The sequence below is a fragment of the Typopeltis vanoorti genome, chromosome 2 (genome assembly GCF_054136105.1).
Source record: "Typopeltis vanoorti isolate ZY-2024b chromosome 2, IOZ_Tvanoo_1.0, whole genome shotgun sequence".
Lineage (NCBI taxonomy): Eukaryota > Metazoa > Arthropoda > Arachnida > Uropygi > Thelyphonidae > Typopeltis > Typopeltis vanoorti.
The window spans coordinates 24,248,205-24,270,588 of record NC_143550.1 but is presented as its reverse complement, the minus strand read 5'-3'; the positions used below and the strand labels follow the sequence as shown (position 1 = coordinate 24,270,588).

General features: G+C 34.3%; 1 protein-coding gene across 8 annotated transcripts in view; it reads right to left on the bottom strand.

Moving 5' to 3' along the window:
• LOC150108879 (acetylcholine receptor subunit beta-like) overlaps positions 1-22,384 on the bottom strand; it is a 75,658-nt gene that overhangs the window by 32,394 nt on the left and 20,880 nt on the right. For 6 of the 8 annotated variants that reach the window (XR_016550089.1, XR_016550090.1, XR_016550091.1 and 3 more), the window contains exons 2-7: positions 18,613-18,761; positions 16,247-16,288; positions 14,504-14,610; positions 12,784-12,952; positions 10,084-10,228; positions 8,166-8,405 (exon numbers count right to left, since the gene is read on the bottom strand). Coding sequence is in view for 4 of the 8 variants with exons in the window: in XM_090410595.1 (XP_090266721.1) it covers positions 8,166-8,405; positions 10,084-10,228; positions 12,784-12,952; positions 14,504-14,610; positions 16,247-16,288; positions 18,613-18,761 (852 nt within the window). In the remaining 4 variants the exon portion in view is untranslated. Of the gene's footprint in view, positions 1-3,562; positions 3,839-8,165; positions 8,406-10,083; positions 10,229-12,783; positions 12,953-14,503; positions 14,611-16,246; positions 16,289-18,612; positions 18,762-20,553; positions 21,710-22,384 lie in introns of those variants that run through there. The other 2 variants (XM_090410612.1, XM_090410623.1) reach the window with 2 other exon arrangements.

Genomic DNA, 22,384 nt, shown 5'->3' with positions numbered 1-22,384 from the left:
TCCAAGGTTCGGTTCTTGTTTTCAAGTTGTTTCAATTTTCTACAATAATGTTTCTTTAGTCGAGTCTACAATTTACTTGTAAAAGCTGCTCAATTCTTACATTCCGATCTTTTTAATGTGATATCTATTTTAATCCTTCTTAGTGCTAAGTACTGGTTATTTCCAACTTCAAATCTTCTGTACACTCTTGTATCTTGAACCAGCGTGAAGATACAACTATCAACAATGATGCAGTCAATGAGGCTTTTCCTATTTCTTGAGTCTTCTTTCTCTCTCAATGTGAACTTGGTAATATAACGAATAGAATAAAAGGAATCCGTTACCATAGCAGATGCTCATCTGATGAGATACTGAATCCGGTCACTACCTGAGATTATTATTAATATTTTAGGATTTTCTTTTGTTACGATTTCGGTGATTATTAACGAGACTGAGGTTTAATGACCTCAATGCGGATGGTAATGTATCCGCTGTCGAACCAGCAAGCTGCGTGCTCGAAACCATAATCAGCATCGATGTTTGTAACTAATTGTGTGTGTGCGCGCGCGCTAAGGTTAGTTGTGATCACACTAAACTGGTCAGCCGGCGTCTAAAGAAAAAAAAAAAGAGTAAACATTTGTATTTATCAACCCTTAGAGCAATATATTGCGAATTTCAGAAGATTCAATCTGAAGAATGTTTCTGTATCCATTCAATGAATACGGTGCTTCTCGTCTTAATTTTTACGGGTAGGCATTAATCAATTGATATTTCTTTCATTTATTTTATTTATGTATTCGGTAGGACGCTCATGTACCGATTGTATTCGAAATTTTTTTTTTTGTTCAAATGATTTCTTCTGCGAGTGCGATAATCTACTTGTGACACAAGTGTTAAATTTGTTTGGCCGGTTACGGCCTTAAGCTCTAAATATTCGGTAATATATGCTATAATGGAGAATGTGCTAAGAAAGCCACCAAATACTTACAGTGTTAATCACATTCAAACACCAATGGCAGCATTCATGTTTTGTGCAAGCAGTCAAAAAATAATTAACTTGTCGATGATGTGATTAGGTTAAAGCTATGGAAGGATCATCAGAGAAAAATGTGCAAATTAAATACACGTCAGATTGAGTCCATTTGATGATTTATTTTTAACGCAACAGGCAGATATCGACTATAAAGAGTTTAATTCAGTTACATAGAAATGCTATTACACAAAAGGGAGACTCGCTTGTATGTCAATGCATTTAATTGCTGGAGCAGTGATATGCATTGACATCAAGTTGTAATAAATGAATTAAGCTTAGAGATATATAATGGGTACGTTTTCTTTTCGAGTTCTACCCATGAAAGGTTGTAAACCTGAAACGAATCGTAGGGAATGAGCTATGGATTTTGTTACTGGTTTACAATTCTTACCAAAATTGCAAAATGATAATAACAATTTTAATGCAAAACAAATTGCAAAATTGCTTTCAGAATGTAAATCACAGCCAAAATATGATAGAAATTAGTTTTCCAAATATGTCAATCAAAGAAACATATTTCGTGGAAGAATAGCATTTTTTTTTTTTTTTTTTTTCACGCGATGTTTCGCATTTATTTCCAGATATCCAAAGAAATCATGTTAGGAAAATCAGTTCAGAATGCAAATGAAGGTCACATTTTCCCTTGGTCACATCTATCACTATATTAACCCTCACTGTAGTTCACCGCTGTGGAGAAAATTCAGAGAAAAGTTTCCAAACGTTTGGGTGGTCTGTGGAATGAACCTTATGAGGAGAGGTAGAGGTGTGGTGAATTGCAAACGTTAGTACAGTTCTAACACAATTTTCGTAATTTAAAGGTATCATTATCTTGCATAAGATGTTTCACACACCTCTTATGCAAAATAATCTTATTGTGATTGTCTTGGCGATTCTTCAACAAATTTTAATATAAAAATCCACCCTACACTCATTTGTTGTCAATTAATTCCAGTGTCTTATTGTTTCGTTTTGGGGGATAAAAAACGTAGTTTATTGGAGAAAAACTTGGCGAAGTTTGTTTAAGACCTACCGGTTCGAAATGCCTCACAAGGTTCTGAAATAAAACAAAAAAAAATTTTTTTTTTTTTTTTTCATATTATCATATCTTATTCCAGTAGAAAAAAAACTCAGTATAATTCCGTGGACGACTCAAATGTGAGCCACAATTTTCTTAAGATGACTTCACAGTATCGTGTATTTTGTTTCTTGATCTTTCCAATGCTACAACTGTTCTGAGATATTTGTAATAAATTTTATACAGTCAGTCCTCGTCTAACGATGGGGTTTCAATCTTAGTATCCCGTATGACGTGGCAATCCACCATGTCTCAAAACAAAATATATACGCCTGTTTTGTTATATTTTAAAACCAATTTTGCTCTTTGTTTGTTGCGATATAATACAATGTACAAGTTACAGAAAAATTACTGAATGCAGCACTTAAATATATATTCACTTATGATTATACAAATGATTCTGTGCACTTAGCATTAAAATGATGAACCGGAAACACAGAAAGCAAGGATAATTCTTTAAAAGCTGTTTTTTTTTTTTTTATTTATTAAGCATAAGCCTATCCGGGGTGAACTGTTGTTTAGCACAGGCAATAGTTCATGTATGATATGAAGCATAATCACATGATAGAATCAATAATGAAAACTTTCTCCTTAAAAAGTTGAAATACATTAGATTACAGATTTTGCATGGACCCTTACGTATAATGGCATCCGTGTTCCAGAAGAAATCACACAAAATACTTTGATAAGAAGCGATGGAGGTGATCGTTGCCGAAGTAAGTTCGCATTCGAATATCAAGCGGTTGGACGTCGTTAAGCGGGGTGCCCCCTTATTTACTTTCATGTTTAGACGACGTACGTTGGTGAAATCAACGCAGTGTGTATATAAGGGAAATGTGTAAATGCAAAATTGAGAATACAATCCTCGGCATCGAAGTTGCCTTACTTAAAAGAACGCTGTCCAACCGTCCGCATATTCGCATTTTGTTAGTGCATTTGATAAGGGTTTCACTGACCTCAAAGATATTTCGATGTTGGTGGTTCTCGGAGTGCAAGTGAATGCAACTCCGATGCCGATGAGTCTATTTTCGATAACTTTCAATCTCTCTCTATATTTTTTTTTTCAGTATGAAGTAACGATGATTCTTTAATATACTTTCTTTCTATTCATTTTAATATTATCGGAATGGTAAATTTGGCTCTATTTTGACTACTTTTTCCCTCTTAACGCCTTCTGAATTCAACCCCTACAAAAATACTATCCAAAGTTATTTCATCAATGTCTGTTTTATTTGCATGCATTTGATATCTGACAATCATTATTTTTAAAGATTAAAAATAAAAAAAATCTTGATATTCAATGCACTTACTTTTACAATTTTTTTTATATTGTTGTTACAGAAAACAATTTTGTCTGTTTTTACCAATATACGACGGCCTATCCCTCTGTTATGCAACAAGTCGCACCAACTAAATCCACATTAGAAAATACAAATAGAAAGATATTCGATCTAAGAGAATTACAATAACATACGAACTGTTTAATAATTCTGGATTTATTGAGCAAGAACGTTTTGAAATAGATAAACTTTTTCTGTCATTCCGTGTATCCTCTTGGTCAGCTGACATCTCCATTGCGACGATGGAATTGGTTTCTTTTGGTTATTTTGGTATCATCCAGCAATATGCACCAAGGAAACAGCGATACTATCTTTTCCAGCAGGTCACCCTCAGACGAACCAGAATGGACATGGAGAAGGAATGTACGAATGACAGCGTAGTTATTATCAAACAAGCAGCTGTAAATTCCACTGATATGAAAAAAAAAAGAGCATCAACATTTCTTGGCATCTTGTATAGCTTTGAATTGTTCATCTATGTATTTAGCTTTTTTTAATTAGTGATAATCTAAAATTTCTAGGTTGGAGACACTTTCAAACTCTACATGGTGTTGTAGAATTAGGAGACATTTTCTTTAAGTGTCGTATTTGGAACTTTAACAAAAATTATTCAGCCATCTTAATTTTCCTTTTATCACTACAAAAATGATGCAATTTCTATTGGTAAAATATCTGTAGACGAAATGACATTTGACATTCTTCAAAACTGGTGTTCTCACATTATTTTGTAAGTAGTAGTAGGGGCACTAATAACCAGATCAAGATAAGATAAGGATTTATGACGTCTTGAGTATGGAATGTTTGCAATATCCCTGGGGGACACATCTGGCTGTGACATCACGTTGTTCACATGCCAACCTTCAAATATTTCAAGAAACTGTGTCAACTTTTTGGGGAAAAAAATTCAGCTACAGAAGTAGCTTGGAAGCACAAGGAATCGGATGTTAAATTAATAGCCAGAATGTTTAGTGGAGAAATATATTTAACATGAAAAGTATAGTATCAACATCATATCTATCAGCATGAGAAAACATGTCCATGAGTCATCTGCTGCGCAAATATTACATTTTTGAAGAAACGGTCACAGTAAACAGTACTATAAGGAATAACAATCGAGTTGAGTGCCTTTTCAGTAACTGCAATCGTCCATCCAGTGCAGCTATCGTATTGTTTTGTGTCCAGTAAAGTGAAATAATGGGTGAGCCACAAAAGTCTTTGAAATTTTCTCTTTCTTCAGGAAAATAGCAAGAGAAAAAACTCTTCACATAGCTCTAAAAGGATGGAAACAGATTATTATTTTAGAAGATATGTACATTGTGATGGTTATCCAGGACCACTTGAGAAAAGTTACACAAGAAGTAGTCTGATATCCTAGCCTACTTGCAAAGAAGAGAAGACTACGAATTGGACCTCTGAGACTGTTATATTCTCAAATTCCAAGATGGTGAACTAATGGTCGATGATACATTAGATGGTGGAAGTAAAGTTTTCTCTATTAGTTGTGAATAATCTGAGGGATTTTCGCCAAAGTACAATATTGATAATCATTTACTAGTTTTGGAAACTGAATTACCAGCTATTCATATTATGGGAAGAATTATCGCAACCTATTTAAATTCATCGATGATTAAATTAGACCTTCAAGACTTTATTCAGTTTGATAAAGATTCTTTATTTTGGGACATTTATCAACATTATACGAACACTGCTTGTGTATATCTGGTGACAAAAGAATACGTGGAAAGTTTAGGGAGGCACGGTGTTATATCCAGGCTTACACCTTATCAGATGTATGAAGCTATGGTGTCAGATTTCAAGACTCTTTTGCGTGACCAGCTATTTTGATGTAATGTAATCAAGAAACAGTGAGTAACGAATAATTTCTTTATTGAACTCATTGGAAAACGTTATGAGTGTAAGCTAAATCTTGGGAAATATTTCTAGGTAATTACATGTTTGAATTTTTCTCTGTGATTATACTTGTAAATAATATTTTACCAAAATAAAAAATGCATTTGTAAACTTAAATGAACAAACGTTTTGTGTTGGTGTGTTTTCCACAGTGAAATTTTTACTCAGTTATTCTGTTTAGAAATGCATATATAAAACCACAACTTTATACCTTAATGCAATTCTGTTTATTTGTTGTAAAAAAATGAGAAAGTTAACATTTGTATAGGAAAAGTAATTAACTTTAAAGATCTAGAAAATTACAACTATACGAAGACGATATGCGTAAAAATCGGTGACAAAGAAATCTTTAAGCAGAATCATTAACACAGATTATAATACATCGTAACACAAGAATATATGTAAATAAATAAGTAAATAAATAAATAAATAAATATATATATATATATATATATATATATATATATATATATATATATATATATATATATATATATATATATATATATATATATATATATATCACTACTGTGAAATTAATGCTGGGAACAGAAAATCCTGTAATTAATTATTTTAGAAAAATGTCTAATGCTATCTATTGGCATTGTTTGAGTTATCCGTAAACATTTCGTCCATACACTCGAAAACCAGAACTGACAATCTCAATTAGTATGTTGGCGTCATTAGCATCACAGAAGGACTGCATATGAACATCAAAAGGGAGGATATGAGTCATGATTAGATACCGTTGACCTTTACACTCACATAAACATAACACGACAGTCTAAAGTTTTAAATGTTTGGAACTTTGTAATATAGAAATTAACAAAATATACTACAGAGCTAATATTCAGTTGAAATAATAATAAATAACTATTTGTGCTGGAAAAAGAAGTTTCTAATAAGAAAACGCTAACGTAGAATCCAAATTCTTGTTTGTCTCATTTCCTTTAGTTAAACTTACTAATGCTAAAGAAAAACACGACATTTGAAAAAAAAATTAAAATTTCAGCTACAGAAGTAGCTTTGAAGCACAAGGAATCGAAAGTACAATTTATAGCCAGAAGGGACAAGTTTCTGTATGTCAATGAAGGAGACATAAAAAGCAGATTTTGAAAAGCATATTTTGAATTTTTATGAGAAATGATTCTCTTATTATGAAATGTGGGAAAGCAGGCTCAAAGCTACAGAGCAGTTTTGATGAATACAAGGAAGTCGGGATTTTGAGCTTCAGTGGCCAGATGTTGATGCACCCTCAGAATTGGTTAATTCCATATCTCTCTGCTTCCAAAAAATCAGTTGTTGAAATAGACAATCTCTTTGCTGAGGTTTCAGTTATAAAAATACTACTGCAAGATTTAAAAGAAAACAGAGAAAAACAAGCAATCAGGATGAAAAAATATATATAGAAGCATAAAAAAAGCCTGCATCGAGTGATGCGAATTTTCGGGTTGTGTATTCCAAATGATGAAAACAATATGGCGATGAATGTCAAAAATTTGAACAGCTGATGAATTTCTTGCTTGTCGTGATCAACAGTGCCAGTTGAAAGAGCTTTTTTCCCTGATGAACAATGTTTGGTCTGCTGATCAAATCTGATTTTTAACTGAAAATACTAAACATATCCTTCAAATAAAAGTGAATTCAGATGTGAATTGCTTGGATTTCTATGAACTCATAAAAAGTACACAATTTTTTTTAAAAGAAAGTTCATTCCTCTGAAAATATGAATGGTAATATTAAAATGGATAAATATTTATTCGAAGGTAAATATTTCATTTTCTTTACAATTTTTTTTAATGTCGACATTGATGTCGCATATTGTTTTCAAGAAGTATGGTAACCCTATGCGAAAAATATTTACGAGTGCAAATTACCAAGTCGTAGTACCATCTGTCACACTACAGTGTGAAATTAACAGAAGAGGATAGCATTGACTTTACTTCCCATGACGTCAATAAATAGAGAACAGCCACAACCGTGGGAAAACATAGCCATGGACCACATTGTGAATGTTGCAATATTAATTAAGGAAATGGACTGAAACCTGTATGGAACAAGAATCAACAGCATTTTCAGTTTATTTACTGTAATTCGTTCTTTCAGGCCGCAGATCGTCTTTGTGTGTGATGTACTGTGCTGTTTTTCGCGTATGAACAACAAAAAAAATAAGCTAACCCAAAACCCTTTGAAATTTTTCTTTCTTCAGGAAAATAGCAAAAGAAACAAATCCTGTGAAATATTTCTAGGTAATTACATGTTTGAATTTTTCATTGTGAATATACTTGTAAATAATATTTCAGTCAAATAAATATCTATTTATAAACTTAAATAAACAATTAAGATGTCTTTGACATGTTCTCCATATTTAAGAATATTTATTCTGCTTAGAATTTGTAATAAAGTTAACATTTAATTAGAAAAGTAATGAAGTTTTTAAGTTCTTAAACATGACATAGAAGCAGAAACTGAGATTCCAGTAATTAAAATTATTTTAGAAAATGTGAACATGAAAGAAAAAAAAAGTGCGCGCGTGTGTGTGTGAGGGAGACACCACTGATATCCAGTAGTTAATTATTTTAGAAAATATCTACTGCAATCTATTGACAAATATTTTCCCAAAGTTCCACACGCGAACCAACGACCCCAACACTTGACCAAATATCCTCCCAGAATTCCAATCATTACCCATAATGCCATGCACGAATAAAAAAACCCATCTCACGTCACTGAATAAAATATTAGGATTACTTTACACGATCTAAATATTCAATAAATTTAATTTAAAAAAACTGAAAAACTTGAAAATTCTTTGTGATATACCAACCTATAACAGGAGTTGACTCTCCGGTGGAAGGCAGGAGCATGGTCAGTTGTAACAAAGTGATGGCGGTTACTACCACACTTATACTTCGTATACCGATGCGAACACCCCCTTTCGGAGGAATCCAGAAAGTCACCAATGAGAGCAGCATCGATGCTATTCCTGGGGTGAGAATGCCTAATGCTATCAGAGGCGTCGTACGTTCGATTACAATCGTGTATTCATCTATCGCATCTTCTCTTCCTACGAAAAACGAATTATTCTTTTTTTTCTCGTTTTCTTAACAATTCGTAACGTAATTTTACAAATTATGTGGAATGTTTTGAATCAAAGATATGACTGAAAGTAATTTGAGTAATGCATATACTGATGTTAATGCTTTTTTTAAAAAATATTACTGTTTTTATTTACTTTAAGAGTTATTAGCAGCTTAGCATTACATGTGATTAGATGTAAATATTGAAATGAATATGAAGTGCTGATGAAGTCTACATTACGAAGTATTATGATGCAGTAAGTGAATCGAGAAAAAAAAACTTATTTACTCATGAATTGCACTCTTCTTAAGTGCATCGGGCTATCTCAGAGAGGATTTCTGGTCCACAATCCCAAATGTTTTAGCAATAGTTCGTGATGGCGGATTAGGGATCTATCTAGAGCAGCTGTAAACGTTTGAGGCAATTTCTTGTGGGGAACATGTACCAGTATTTTTTTTTTGTGTGTGTGTGTGGGGGGGGGGTTTGAAAACGTTACGGATGATATGGGTTTGTGACAGGAAAGGTTAGAGCTGTAAAACAGTCCCAAGAAATCTGAATCGTGTTTGAATCCTACTTAAGGTTTGTTTTTCTGATATTTATTCGAAAAGATGTCTTCTTCAAATTTAATACAAGCTTTGAATGAATCCAATTACATAATCTCGGTAGTTGGTTTTGGCGAAAGGTGTTGTAACCAGGTCGTTGGGAACAGCTGGCAATTTCTAGTTTTAAACGGTCGCCAATAACAACGTATTTTATCAATTATCAAAACAGTCATAACGGTAAAAAAGAGCATGATATCTGAATTTGCTGATGGCGAAAAAACTCCAGGTAGTCCAAGGAGAAATCTTACAGCTTCAAGATTGACTTCAGCAATCTGGCTTTTGAATTTTTTATTGTCCCCTCTTCCTTCGGACAGGGGGGAAGTGTTCAAAGGCGAATTATACATATATTAAATACAGAATGAAAGTAAAATATTAATTCTAAACGGACATTTGCAAAATGTCAGTTTTTCGAACAGGTTTAATGAGTAGATAATATATCATGCTTCTTATTATGAATTTGTGCAATATCTGTGCTAATCAAGGATCTCACAGTTTGTTTATTACACAACTTGTGATTGTTTCATTTCTAATTGAGGGTCAATTATTTAAAATTACTCTAAATAAGTTTGCAAATAAAAGTTTGAGTTATAATTTATATTACTCATTTATTCAGAAATGATGAATATTTAAGAATTGTGAACCTGACAACAGGAGGTAGAGTCACACCTCCAGCTCTCGTCTCAGTTGATGCCAGTGAATGATGAAAACTTGTCACAAAAGTGCCTCTCCTTAGAAACCATTCTACTGTTATGGAAGAAATGATCTCTTTGGAAACTTTCCTATTACCGAAGCCAATCTTGTTATTGGAAATGTTTGCAGGAGTTTAACCGACGATTTGTTATTAATGGTACGAAATGAAGTATTTTTCATTTTCTGTAATATATTTATTTATGTAATATGTGATATATTGACCTATATAATGTATTTTTACTGGAACAACTACGAAAGTTGATTACCTCTATCATCTTTCGTTGGTATGATTGTCGAAAAAAAGAGATCCTGAAAATGTATAAAATGCTGTAACTGAAATCATGCAAAACTCTGAATGTCTGAATTTATTACCTGTAAAAGCGTCGGTTATAAATCTGAGTTCATGATGTTTATCTGTCACCTTCCACCGCTTATTCCGAATATGGGAGACGTCTTGGAACATGCTAGATCGCCGTGGAACTTGGTTATGGTCGAGGGAATTGATGATGGTGTCGCCCTATAAATGGAAAATAAATTTAATGAATGCTTATCAGTTTTCGAACTAAAAGATGCTTATAAAGTCCAGAAGCTCACGAACAGAAATGATAAAACACCTTTAAGAGAGAGAGACTGAGCTGCTAATATTACCTCTACTGCAGTTTCAGTTTATTGAACCACCAATAAATTGAAATTTTACAGGTCCACTTGCCATAATAACGCATTATACCTCGATTCATTACAATAATCTGAAGGTGTCTAAACTGGTTTTAACATTCACTTAAAATTGGCTCAATATCGCATTCGACTCTTGTAAACTCCTTTAAAACCTTTATTCATATCACAATCCCATTAAAAGTATGCTATAATCATGTGATGCCCAGTCCTCCGTTTTGTTGATTAATGCTGCCTTCAGATAATCGGTAAACAAACTGAACTCAAGGCCCTTTACTTTAGATTCACTATACAGATGGCTGTTTGTAAGACAATTTTGTGTCATTTCTCCTAAATTAGCAATAAACTGGTCCGCCGATGTAAAATGTATGATTAGACCAATTCGACTATACATGAATATTATTATATTGTCTATTTAACTGATGATTTTTTTCATTGCCTACTTTATTAGAATTGTACACCAAAATTTAAGTTATTTTATGCATATAACACTAAATTTACGAGTCTCTGAACTTAATCGCTTCCACTAATTAATTGATAAGGAAAAGGAGGTGGGGTCGCTTGTCACACGCCTCTGTTTACCCAATGCTGGTTATATATAGTGATAGTCCTGGGCCAGCTATCGCTCACTCGCTACCGGTAGAGATTGAAGTCAGATATGGTTAAAAGCCTAACCTTCTTATATGAAAACAAGGCCTTGGGGAGTTTTTTTAATCTTTTATTTATTTAATTGTGGTTAAAGTGATGTTGCTATGTAAGAATGCAACGACATTGTCGGCTGTAAAATTCCTCAGGGTACACATGTTGGTCTTGTCACTGAAAACAAAAGAAATTACGTCTGGCAGTGGGGTAATCAGATACAACAAATTTAGGGTTCTCTCAAGTTGTTTTCAATAATTGTCTTCTTGAGAAAAAAAAAATTAAAAAGCATTACACAGGCAAGGTTTCGAATATTATTCTGAACACTACAAGAACACAAATGACTGCTTGAAAAGGTACGCAGAAATGTTCGTTAATAGTTGCGATTAAAATGAATTAATAGATTGATTTAAGTCAATAAAGCTGAAACCTTTGTATTCCGTACGAAATAAACTATTGAATATTACTTCAACTTTCAGAACACAGTGAACTACTGAAGTATTCTGGTTTGGCCCTTCTCTGAAGAGAGCCCAAATGCGATGAAAAAGTCTCTTTATAAATATTAATTGCATCGGTAAATAGGGTCCCGAAAAGAGCCTCTTGTACTCGTAGATGTCCATTCATTCAAAGAGATAATATAACATTTGTTTGCCCTCTTTTTGTTTAATGGGAGCTCATTTTAATTCAGGGGAGTTAATACATTTTAAACGACTTGTTGAATTGTCTATAGTCACGTAAATCAAAGTTTCCCAATTTCTTCTAATTACTCCGCATTTTATATTTTAATGCTCTCCCATCTTTCCAGGTATACTAATGCACACGAGGTCCACTGTCTGCATTACTTTGTCAACATTTGTACAGCATTCAATTTCTTCCTGAATGGAAACACAGCAGTGTTTCCTGATCCAGTTTTTTCCATTATTTCATATAAGCGGAGTCACTTCGACCGCTTGAATTGGGAATTTTACCGAAGTTGGTCCGCTGGAAATTTTTCCATGACACTTGAAGTGTACACTTAGAATACACAGCTGCGAAATATCTGTTTTTGTTATCTGTTACATAATCTTGTAACAAATAATAATAGAACGTACAATTAGTGGAGTAACTAATCATTCGAGGTAGGCAATCTAAAAATAGTTCATAATTTGCATGTAAAGAATTTAATGAATACTTGAACAGAGCAATTCTGAAGTATATTCCAGGGATACTTTAGGATAAAAACGTTCTCAGCAAATTAAAACCAACTTCTTCGAAAACGTTTTCTTAATTGAATAGCTACTTTTCCAAAGGGTTAAACACAAAATTATACATATTGTGGTGTGTAATTTATAGACAGTTATTTGTTATTAGCTGTTGTAATTCATTCAACTTTGAATAATCACACACCTGATTTGATGCGAATTCATGCAGAGTTTATGCTCGATCACCTTGTTGAATAAACAGGATCAGGTAGGGCTGCTATAGGTGATTAACATATTCCTTTGGAGATGCATTTGGCATGATTTTGAGACACTTCGTATTCCAGTTAAGGCCAAACAAAAGAAAACTTATCTTCAAGATGATCTTTGTGTAGTGTGTGTGTGAGACTTCAAAATCAACTAGGAACTTAAGTTCTAAATTTTAAGAGTTATGAATTTTAAGGAATATTGTTCGTGGCCAGAATTTTTGAAGTTAACTTCAGTTATCTGTTTTGCAGATTTACACTTCTATTTATTTTTATCTTAATTTATAATACAATATTTATACGATCTATTATTATACCTGTTGAGTAGATACGAATACAGTTATGTGACATCGATGTTCGTCGAAAGGATAAAACCTTAATTGAAGTGCACATTTTGTACGTAATGTTATCCACCAATGGCCAAACACACTTCCTCTAGCTGCAACCTTAACCAATTCATCGGGATGAATTTCTTCATTGCTTGCCCTAAAATAACAAAAATATTTGAGTAAATATTTAGAAAGGTGTTCGCTTTAATCTATTGAATGCATAGTTAAGTATTGCTGATTCCAGTAATTTAGATTAAGAGTGTTTGATTTCTTTTTTGAATAAGTCCAGTGAACAAGACAGAACTGATAGAACCATCATTAAGAACTTCGATAACAAAGCAAGATTCCTTTTAATTCGAGCCAGCAGAAACTTCCTGAAGAAGTAAAGCTAACCGAAAAATTGTAAGTATTTTTTTTTTTTTGCTTCTAGTTAGACTGTTCCATATTAGATTCAACTGAAGTTTTCCTCCTTCAGACACTCAAGTTTTAATCCTTTGGAAAAATACAAACTTCGGAGCACTCAATCATGGCATACCGGACAGGTGACAATTTTTGTGACATTTGTAATTCATACGGAAGACGCATAACCAAACGTTCTGGCAATTAGATTTTACTGAACAGTGTAAGTTTAATAAATCAATGACCATTAATTATAACTGCTCATAGACAGTGAGTTCGTGAAAAACTATTCATAAGCGAAAACATCGAAAAAAACTAACCCTGGTTCCTCCCTACCAGACTTCACGGTTGTCCGAATTGAAACTAGTGGATACGGTACATTGGTAATGTGTAGGTTTTATAGATATCACCAGCCCTATCTGGACCACCATTCTTACCTGGTGATTGTTTCACATCAGCTATTCTCCTAGAAGGTGACAACGTGGCCCTTAACCCTTACAGCAAGAGAGCTCCTGTGTCACAAGGCTAGCTTTATGCAAGCTGCATTGCAGGATATCTCTAAGCATTCCGTGTACTTCTCTGGGAGTACAAGTTTCTTGATTTGAAACACATCGAAAATTTTTGTAATCATGTGCACCGCACGAAGCGCCCGTCGATTACCTACAGTGAAGTTATTCTGTTTACTTGGTCCAGAATACAACAAGACGCTTTCCGCGATACGGTGGGAACAATGAAAAAAAAATGGCTGAAAGCATAACGAACTCGCCTAGATGAGGCTCCCCTTCAGGCTACAACAGTAAATTGATGGTCAATGTTTTTGTCTCATTGGGGTAAATAAACATTCTGTTTCATACTATTTTGCTGATCGCATCCATACGTTTAGCAAAATGTTTCAGCAAATTATTTTATTTTGAGCATACAAAACTTGATTGCTGCATACTTGAATCTATACTAACTTTTATGAACAATTATTTTTTTTTTCAAATCAGTTGAGGTTAGGAGAGAAATCTCTGTCCCACAAACACGCACATATGCAAACGATGTAAATATTTGGTCAAGTATAAAAGGCGAATTGTTATTTCAATGTAGTTCCGAAAACTCCTCTCATTGAATAGCCTTTACTATCAAAACACGAATCTCAGTAATAAAAATTAGCTGATATGCTCACTGCGACTGAAACTCTCGACTCATACCCAAAAGATACAACTTTATTCTTGACGGATTCGAGTATCCATCGGAATCCGTAAAGAGAAATAATAATAATAAAGATAGTTAAAAACACTTTTAACTTCGAGAAATGATGACTTACCGGTTGAGGAAGTGCAGTGTAGGCACCCATACTTTATCTCGAGGCAGAAATCGTTGATAGACTCCAAATTCAGTTTGGTTCCAAGATAATCGAGGATCCATCCAAGCCTAAAAACACACGTCATTACACAAAATAAATAGTCAGTCGTACAAAATAAATATGACATTTATATTTAGTGTGAGAAGAAATGGTAACATTAACAATAAAATGGTCAATGATCGGATATTATTTCAAAAAGTGAACGATGTAATTTTATGTTCGATTATTGGCTTGAAGAGCAGCTTTTCTATACACCAGCCAGGGGTCCCCCTGAATTAGAGATTGTGCAAATGCATGGTTATTTCCCCATCAAATTAACGATATGTCCATATTTTATGGAATGTTGAACGAGATGTTTGATATTTTTGTGCATGTGTATATTTATACCAGAAATTAACACGTATGTTCAGAGATAAGACCCAAGCATTACCAATATGGGGTTCGTTCATCAGATGTATCTGCTCGTTTTGAATGGACTGCATTTCGTTGTCATACTTTTCTAATTCACAGCTATTGTCATGTATATGCGTATTTAATTAATCTAGAAATGTCATACTTATAGAATTCATTCACACTACTTGCATATATGACATCCAGTTGCAATCCCTTCCAACTATGGACCACTCTACTCTTTCATCATCCGTGCTGGTATCCCATTAGTCCCTATTACTGAGTTCATATTCAGTGTGTGTGCAACAGCTCTAATCAGTCCTACTTATGTACCTAAGTTTCTTCAGTCAGTGAAGAAGCAGCAGTGAAATCAATGTTGCATACACCTAGTTAACAGCTTTCAGCAAAGTGGGAACCCATTAGCTGACAAACTCTTCTGCATCTGTCACCTTCACACCATTTGCATTCAGCTTTTCTTTCATATTCATTCTTCCTTTTACTTGCAGGATACTGATAGAATTCTTATGGGTATTTAGCTTGCAGAGCCAGTTTCTTTACACAATCCGAATTAGCTTTCCATACAACGCTTGCGACTACTGCTTACAATTTTCATAACGGAGCTCATCCATATGCAGACCGTATACTTTTCACTTCATCCTTTTCTTACAAATAACTTGCTTGATAAGATTACACATCCATTTGACTCCTACATTTTCTTTCTTCAAACTCACCGTATTTCATCTTTTAAGTATATTTTGAATGTTCCCATGCACTGTCGATATTCTTTCAATCCAGCATCTGACACCATTACGCTGAATTAAGTATATTCCTCAGTTTTTTTTATAATTTCAAAAACATCGAATTTCAAAAAGGACACTAGCACGTTATATCCAGAAAAAAATGCCACATATGACGCATATATAGTAGTAACAAAACATGACATTATTAACATATTAACTTGTTACCAGCACTTAACAATTTTTTTTTATCCTCTCACGCATAAACACACAACTGTCGTCATCTTGTGAGAACAACTGACAACGAGATAGCAATATCTATGTGAATCTCTCTCTCCCCACAAAGATCTTTAAAATTTTACAACCATAAAATCATCTATCACTGACAAAAGATTGTGTGCCTTAATTGTCCCAAATAGTTCGGTATAAATTACTTCAATTATTTCCCTTTTGGAATATGTGAAACGTTCAACAGTGGAAGACGTTTTACTATTATTAATAGGTGAATATTATCATTCTTTTTCCTACCAGTTTTACAACAATTTTTGAATGATAATACAAAAACAGTTTTACTTACTGATACCAAAGACACTTGGGTAATGAGAGTTCCTCTTTCGTCCTGCAAAATACAGAATGTTGTTATTTAGTATCAGTCATCATAACTGAGCTAAGGATTTAAAATATTTTTTTAAATTATCCAATAATGAGTAAGACACTCGACAGCAAATAAACACCAGTATTAAAGAAGCACATTACCGTCTTGTTTATAATTAATACCTGATGTCCACAATGCTTCTACTGATATTAAAAGGTCGGATAACCACGAAAACAGAACTATGCATGTACTACACCGGAATTAACAAGGATATTTCGAAAAATAACTGACTTGTCGTATTCCGCATCCTCTGCAGACAATTTTACAATGTTCCTTTGCTCTAGCGATTTCCACCATTTTTTGGAATATTTTTTTTTTCGATTGAAACTGTTTGCAGTTTCAGTCGAACTGAAATACAAGAGGAGCAGATGTGGTGGTTGTTTCTCCGCTGCTTAAAGCAGTTTCAACATTTTCGGCACAAGCTGGCAAAAGAGTGGGAATCCTGTGAATTTTGAATCACCGGATATTCCAACCAATTTCGGTCATGTATTCGTTGTTTTGACTGATTTTCCACTAATAAGAATATAAAGAATAGCTTATATGTTAAAAAAAAGTGAATATTGAGGTATTAAGAGTTTGGCTTAATCCTCCTCTTCTATCTTTTTCTTTACGGGGTTGAGGTCTCTATGCTTGCAACCGCATTAATCTCGATGATAAGGTGGTTATGCCCTATGCTTCCCTGAATGTCCTTTATCTGTAGATGCATGTGTTCACGGGGCTGGTTTGCTTGTTCTGGGGAGGGGGATGAAAATCCCGAGTTACTTTGTGAAACCCCCCCCTACCTCCGTATCACAGCGGTTAACTCGATTTTCGCCGAAACAGGGCAGATAAAGTTCCTCAGGCCACCGAAGGGAATCGACCCCGGGTCATTCTTAACAAAGGGCGTCGTCTATACCGACTGAGGCTCAATATGATTAATAATAACTAATAAATATAAAGTTAGCCAAGAAGACGTTACAACTTCCGTACACTTCATCTTTCTCGGAAATTCGCTCACTGTTTTATTTGTCTATTTTTAAATCGAGAGTTGTATCATAAATGCCACTTAACCACCTTGAATCCGTCCAAATCAAAATTTTAAATTTCTTCAGAACAGTTCAAATACACAAGTTTGGTATGAGGCTGTTTTATTTCACAAGTATATTCGACTTACGAGGGTAGAAAACCGGTTTAAATCCTATCCAAAGGTAATTAAAATGGAGCGCGTGAATTCATGAGAACGATTGAAAAGGTCAGTTGTCAATTATTACGATCGCAGTTCCAAGAAAAAATGCCGACCTTTGAACTGGAGTAATAATTCAGCAATGAATAACGAAGACCCAGAGATCTCTCTGATGAAGGGATTTTTGTTTATAGATAGATCCGGACATCTGAATGTTATCAAGTAACTTGAGAAAACTATTCGCGTATTCTTATGGCACGTGATACGATTCAGAGACGGACGACAGATAAAAAGGAATCGACAGCAACAAAATAATGGAAGATATTGGTCACAGTTAAGTAACACGTGATATTTGACGTACCATTTGATCGATGCTTGATTGACGTACGACAGAATGGTGTGCTTTCTTCTTTAGCCAGTAATCAATTAGTCGGAATCCCACAATGGGAGTTAATGTTTCTAAAGGTCTTCCAGTAGTAGGCGATTTTAATAGCGAAGTGTGAGTCCATGACATGGCTTATTGGAAAGTGTGAATATTCACTTTGGTTTGCAATTCAGGGCTTACCGATTATCTAATCCTTGGCCCATTAACGATGCTACCGTACTGTAAACCTGAATTACTTATGTAGGAAGATTTGCAGAACTTTGATAAGTGGGATTTTTTTTACTGAAGATTCTTTATATCATGAGATGCAAGACAAGAGAAATATATACGGGCACAGACAGTTTCTAAATTACGAAACATGGTGTAGTAAATTTTCAGTTAGAAAATGTAGTAGACAAGATAACAGTTTTCATTATCCAGTGGGGGACAGAATAGCATTCAGAGAGAGAGAGATTTAAATTTTCTGAAAACACAAAAATTACTGGCTTAATTTTTTTTTAAATAAAAGGTTCGGTAATTTTGGTATGTGAAGTAATGGAAGTTTTTTTTTTTTTTTGCAATTGATATGCACGATGAAGTCGTGAGCAAATGATTTATCCTTCTTTTATAACCCTTCGATTTCACTCTTGGATTTATTTACTTCGTGAAACCATTTCATGCATCTATTTTACGTACGTGATGGGCTGTACTGAATATTTCAACCGCAATGTTTAATTGTCATCGTTTGACACACACACTTACCAGATCTATAATTTTATCCAGTATCATATAGGAATATTGAATTGGTTGTCCGATCTGGATCGCAAAAGGGCTGATATTTTTATCATAACCTGTTAGTAATTTATCCAGCAAGAGTCTGCTTGTAGTATCCATGCCGAAGTTTGCATTTCCTGTTGAATCAACAAATTTTGCCAATTAGTGATAAAACAAAGAAAGTGACAAAACAGAATAATAAATTATTTCAGAACTTCTGATTTTAACTTAATGAATCGCAACGAATAACGCACGAATCTACAGAAAGTCTCTCATAAGACGCGAAACTACAGGAAGTTCTCTTACATCGTTTCAATTTTTTAAAAATCCTTTTTACCTGCAAGCACCCTTTTAGTAAATAGATCTTCATAGACAACTTCAGTTTTCGTAACCTTCACCGTTTATGACTGAAGCCGGCAAAGCCTTCTGGCTCGTTCGTATTGCTAAACAGTTTTTGTTTTTAAATATCGTCTACTGCCTACCAGTAACCTTTGTCTGTAAATTACGTGTTGATTTGTCAGTATTTGGGAAGAAAATCTGAGTTTCTACAGGGAGTCAAGTCTGCTATCTCGCTAGGCGATCAACCCATCTTCAAATAAATGTTCACATTAGTTGATACTTAAAACTGTGCTTGAGATTATATACAAACACAGCATCACCACATAGTGTCGAAATGCAGATTATTTAGTGAATGGCCAAATAGTATATACTTTGGTTGTTCTTTAAATGTTATTGTTTCGTATCCCCCCCCTTCCCCCCCAAAAAATCTTTTATAAGGAGTGAGTTTTGTACTATGCATTAAAATCCCAATCTACACGCGGTAATATTAAGATCATTTAAATGTTGCCTTCTCTATAAAGTCGTTTTAATACTCCTTATATTGTTAATGACAAAACATGTTTAGGTTCCATGTAAATATTTAGCTTAAAGCATTCTTATCCAAACAGTGACACACGAGAAAAAAATATGGTCATAGATGATTCATGTTAGTATACCGACTACGCATTTTTATAAAGGAACAAGCATGATTTAGGGAATTGCCGTAGTTAAGAAAATACCTCAATAACTAAGTTAGCTGCATTGCATTTATTGTGCAGCTGACCTAGTTATTCTATGAACCTCTAGGAAAGGACATTTGGGGAATTTTGAGTAATTATGTCCGAAAAAACATTCTGTAAATTCAGTGAATTATGTCTGTTTATTGAGTGTGTATTCTGCTGGTTGTGGTTGGATGTTTGCCGTGGAAAAACAAACTATTCTCCTCTCGAACAAGACCACATACCTTACCTTCGTTTGACTTTGCAGTAGTCTACAGACGCGTTATCTTTATTTGCGAGATGATGAATCATAGAATTTAAAGGCCCAGCGATACAAAAAAAAAAAAAAAAAAAAAAAAAAAAAACGTAGAATATGCATATTTCTCAAGAACAATGATGTGATAATTAGATTCATAATTTCTAGGACCATGATTGATAGAACTGATTCATACCACAAGAAACCAAACGTGATCACTCTGACAATTACAAAATTTCTTGACTGTCCGAAGAGAATTCATGGAGAGTGGAATTCTTTAAATAAAGAATACTGCGATCGGAAGTCATTGAAAAATCTCAATTCGCAAAATTTCATTGAATTATTTTAAGGTTTTCGCTGAAATCACCTTATCACTAGCTAAAATATAGACCAGAGGGTCAGGTAGCCTTCGAGGATTTTAATAATTATTTTTCTTTAGTTTAAATATTATTCGTAACATGTACTTCCTTGCGAGTCTGACGATTCTTCCTTCAACCATCGGCCATATTTATATAAAAGCGTGAAGAGTACTTCACGTTTTTATATAAAACGAGGAAGAATACACTTCGCTTAATCCCACTAATTTCAAACGAAACTGTGAATATAAAAAATATGAAAGTATAAATTATAGCCTACCTACTGAGTCTCCTTTAACTACAGTCAGCAGTGCCAAAATATTCCAATATACGCACACGAATATCCAAAATGGATACGGCATGTCTTTCCAGGTGCTACACTTTCAGCTCTGCTGAAGTGCAGTAAACATGGAACATAATCTTCAGATTGTCATGTGTTTAATCACGACGGATGGTTATCCTCTCCAATAGAGTAGCAGAATTATTATACGCTTGATCACGTGATAAACAAGTCGCTTGTATGAGTGGTAGCTATCAAATAATCTAGAATATTTCATCTTCCCTTAGTAACCAAATAACTTCCTGGGACCTATCGGCAGTGAGACGATCTAGAAATGACGTCAAATGATATAAAATATAAAATAAAACGCACGTCACCTAGTAGACTAGTGGTCGATGAATATTAAGTAAACATCTTAATTAAATAGAGAATAAGGGTATGCTCAACTAGCTCTTGCACATCTTCAAGGGATCGACGTATATTTTGTGAGAATCAAAAGCAGTCCCGATGCCCGTGATTGTAGTGGTATTTGCCCCAGTAACGTAATTCAGTTATTCGTGAAAACCCTGTTTTTAAGAATAACTAACCCATTACTGGATTTAAAATCACTGCTTAATCAGCTGATATTTGGTTTGTAATAAGATTGGTGTACTTTTTAAGCTCTACGATTTTTTGTCTGTCCTTGATTACTCCGCAAAATAGATAAATTAATAAGATATCTAAATAAAGCGCCTCCGTAGCGCAATTGGAAGAACGACGGTACATTGCGCCCTTCGATTGGAATAGGCCTAAGTTCGATTCTCGTCGCGACGGGAGGAATCTTTATCTGGTCGATTTCAATCGAAGGTGAGTTAGCCGATCTCATATGGAGGTAGCAGGGTTTTTTCTCCCGGAAACTCGGGTTTTTCATCCCGCATACATACAAATCGGCCCATCAGAACACACGCAATTTACAGACAAAAATTATTAGTTGTGGTTGTGTTGGAAGTGGGCGGTAGATGGCGTTGATGGAGATGATTCGTAGTAGAGGTTAGGTGTAGAGAGAATTGTAGATGTCCTCCCACGATGAGTCTTCGGACTCCTTGGAGGTATCAGGAATAATAATAATAATAATAAACGACTTTGAATATCTTCACATAGTTCCCCCCCCCACCCCTTAGTGTTTATTATTAGTTTAATTATAACTGCAATAAAAGATGTGTACAGATATCATACTGATAAAATTATGTTTGTCAAAACGATATTGTGAAGTAAATAGAATGCGACTGCGTTACTTATGGTGTCTCTATTGGTAGATGTCTTGCGAGGCTGTTAAGCCTAATCGCGTCTCCTGGCTGAAGTTTCCGATGGATACAGTTTTTCATTTAGCAACAAAATGAATCGGGAAGGTGAAAATGCCTCCCACCAGTAGAAGTTTATGTCGGCTACATGAACTAGTCAATGAAACGAAAAAGAAATTTCATTATTGCACCGCTGATAGACGTATCCGGTTAGCCATTACTGCACTATTCTGAGTTGCTTTTTATTTATTATTTATTTTTTTAATACCCAACTGTTAATATAGGGAGGTGAAATACCAAATATATACGGCCTAATAATGGAAATTGTTTAGCTATAGGATATTACGGCTAGTGTTAAAGAAGAGAGGGGAATGCAACAGGGTCGATATGTCCTTCATAATTAAAGTCCGCAATATCGTTGGGTTTAGTTTGTCCTTGACCTTAATACGAAATTTTAAAATGTTAATTAATTTTTGCTTTCATTTTTTTTTCTTGAAATTTTCTACTCAACGCATTCCTATCTTCAGCTTTTCCTTCTTTGAGATGCTTTG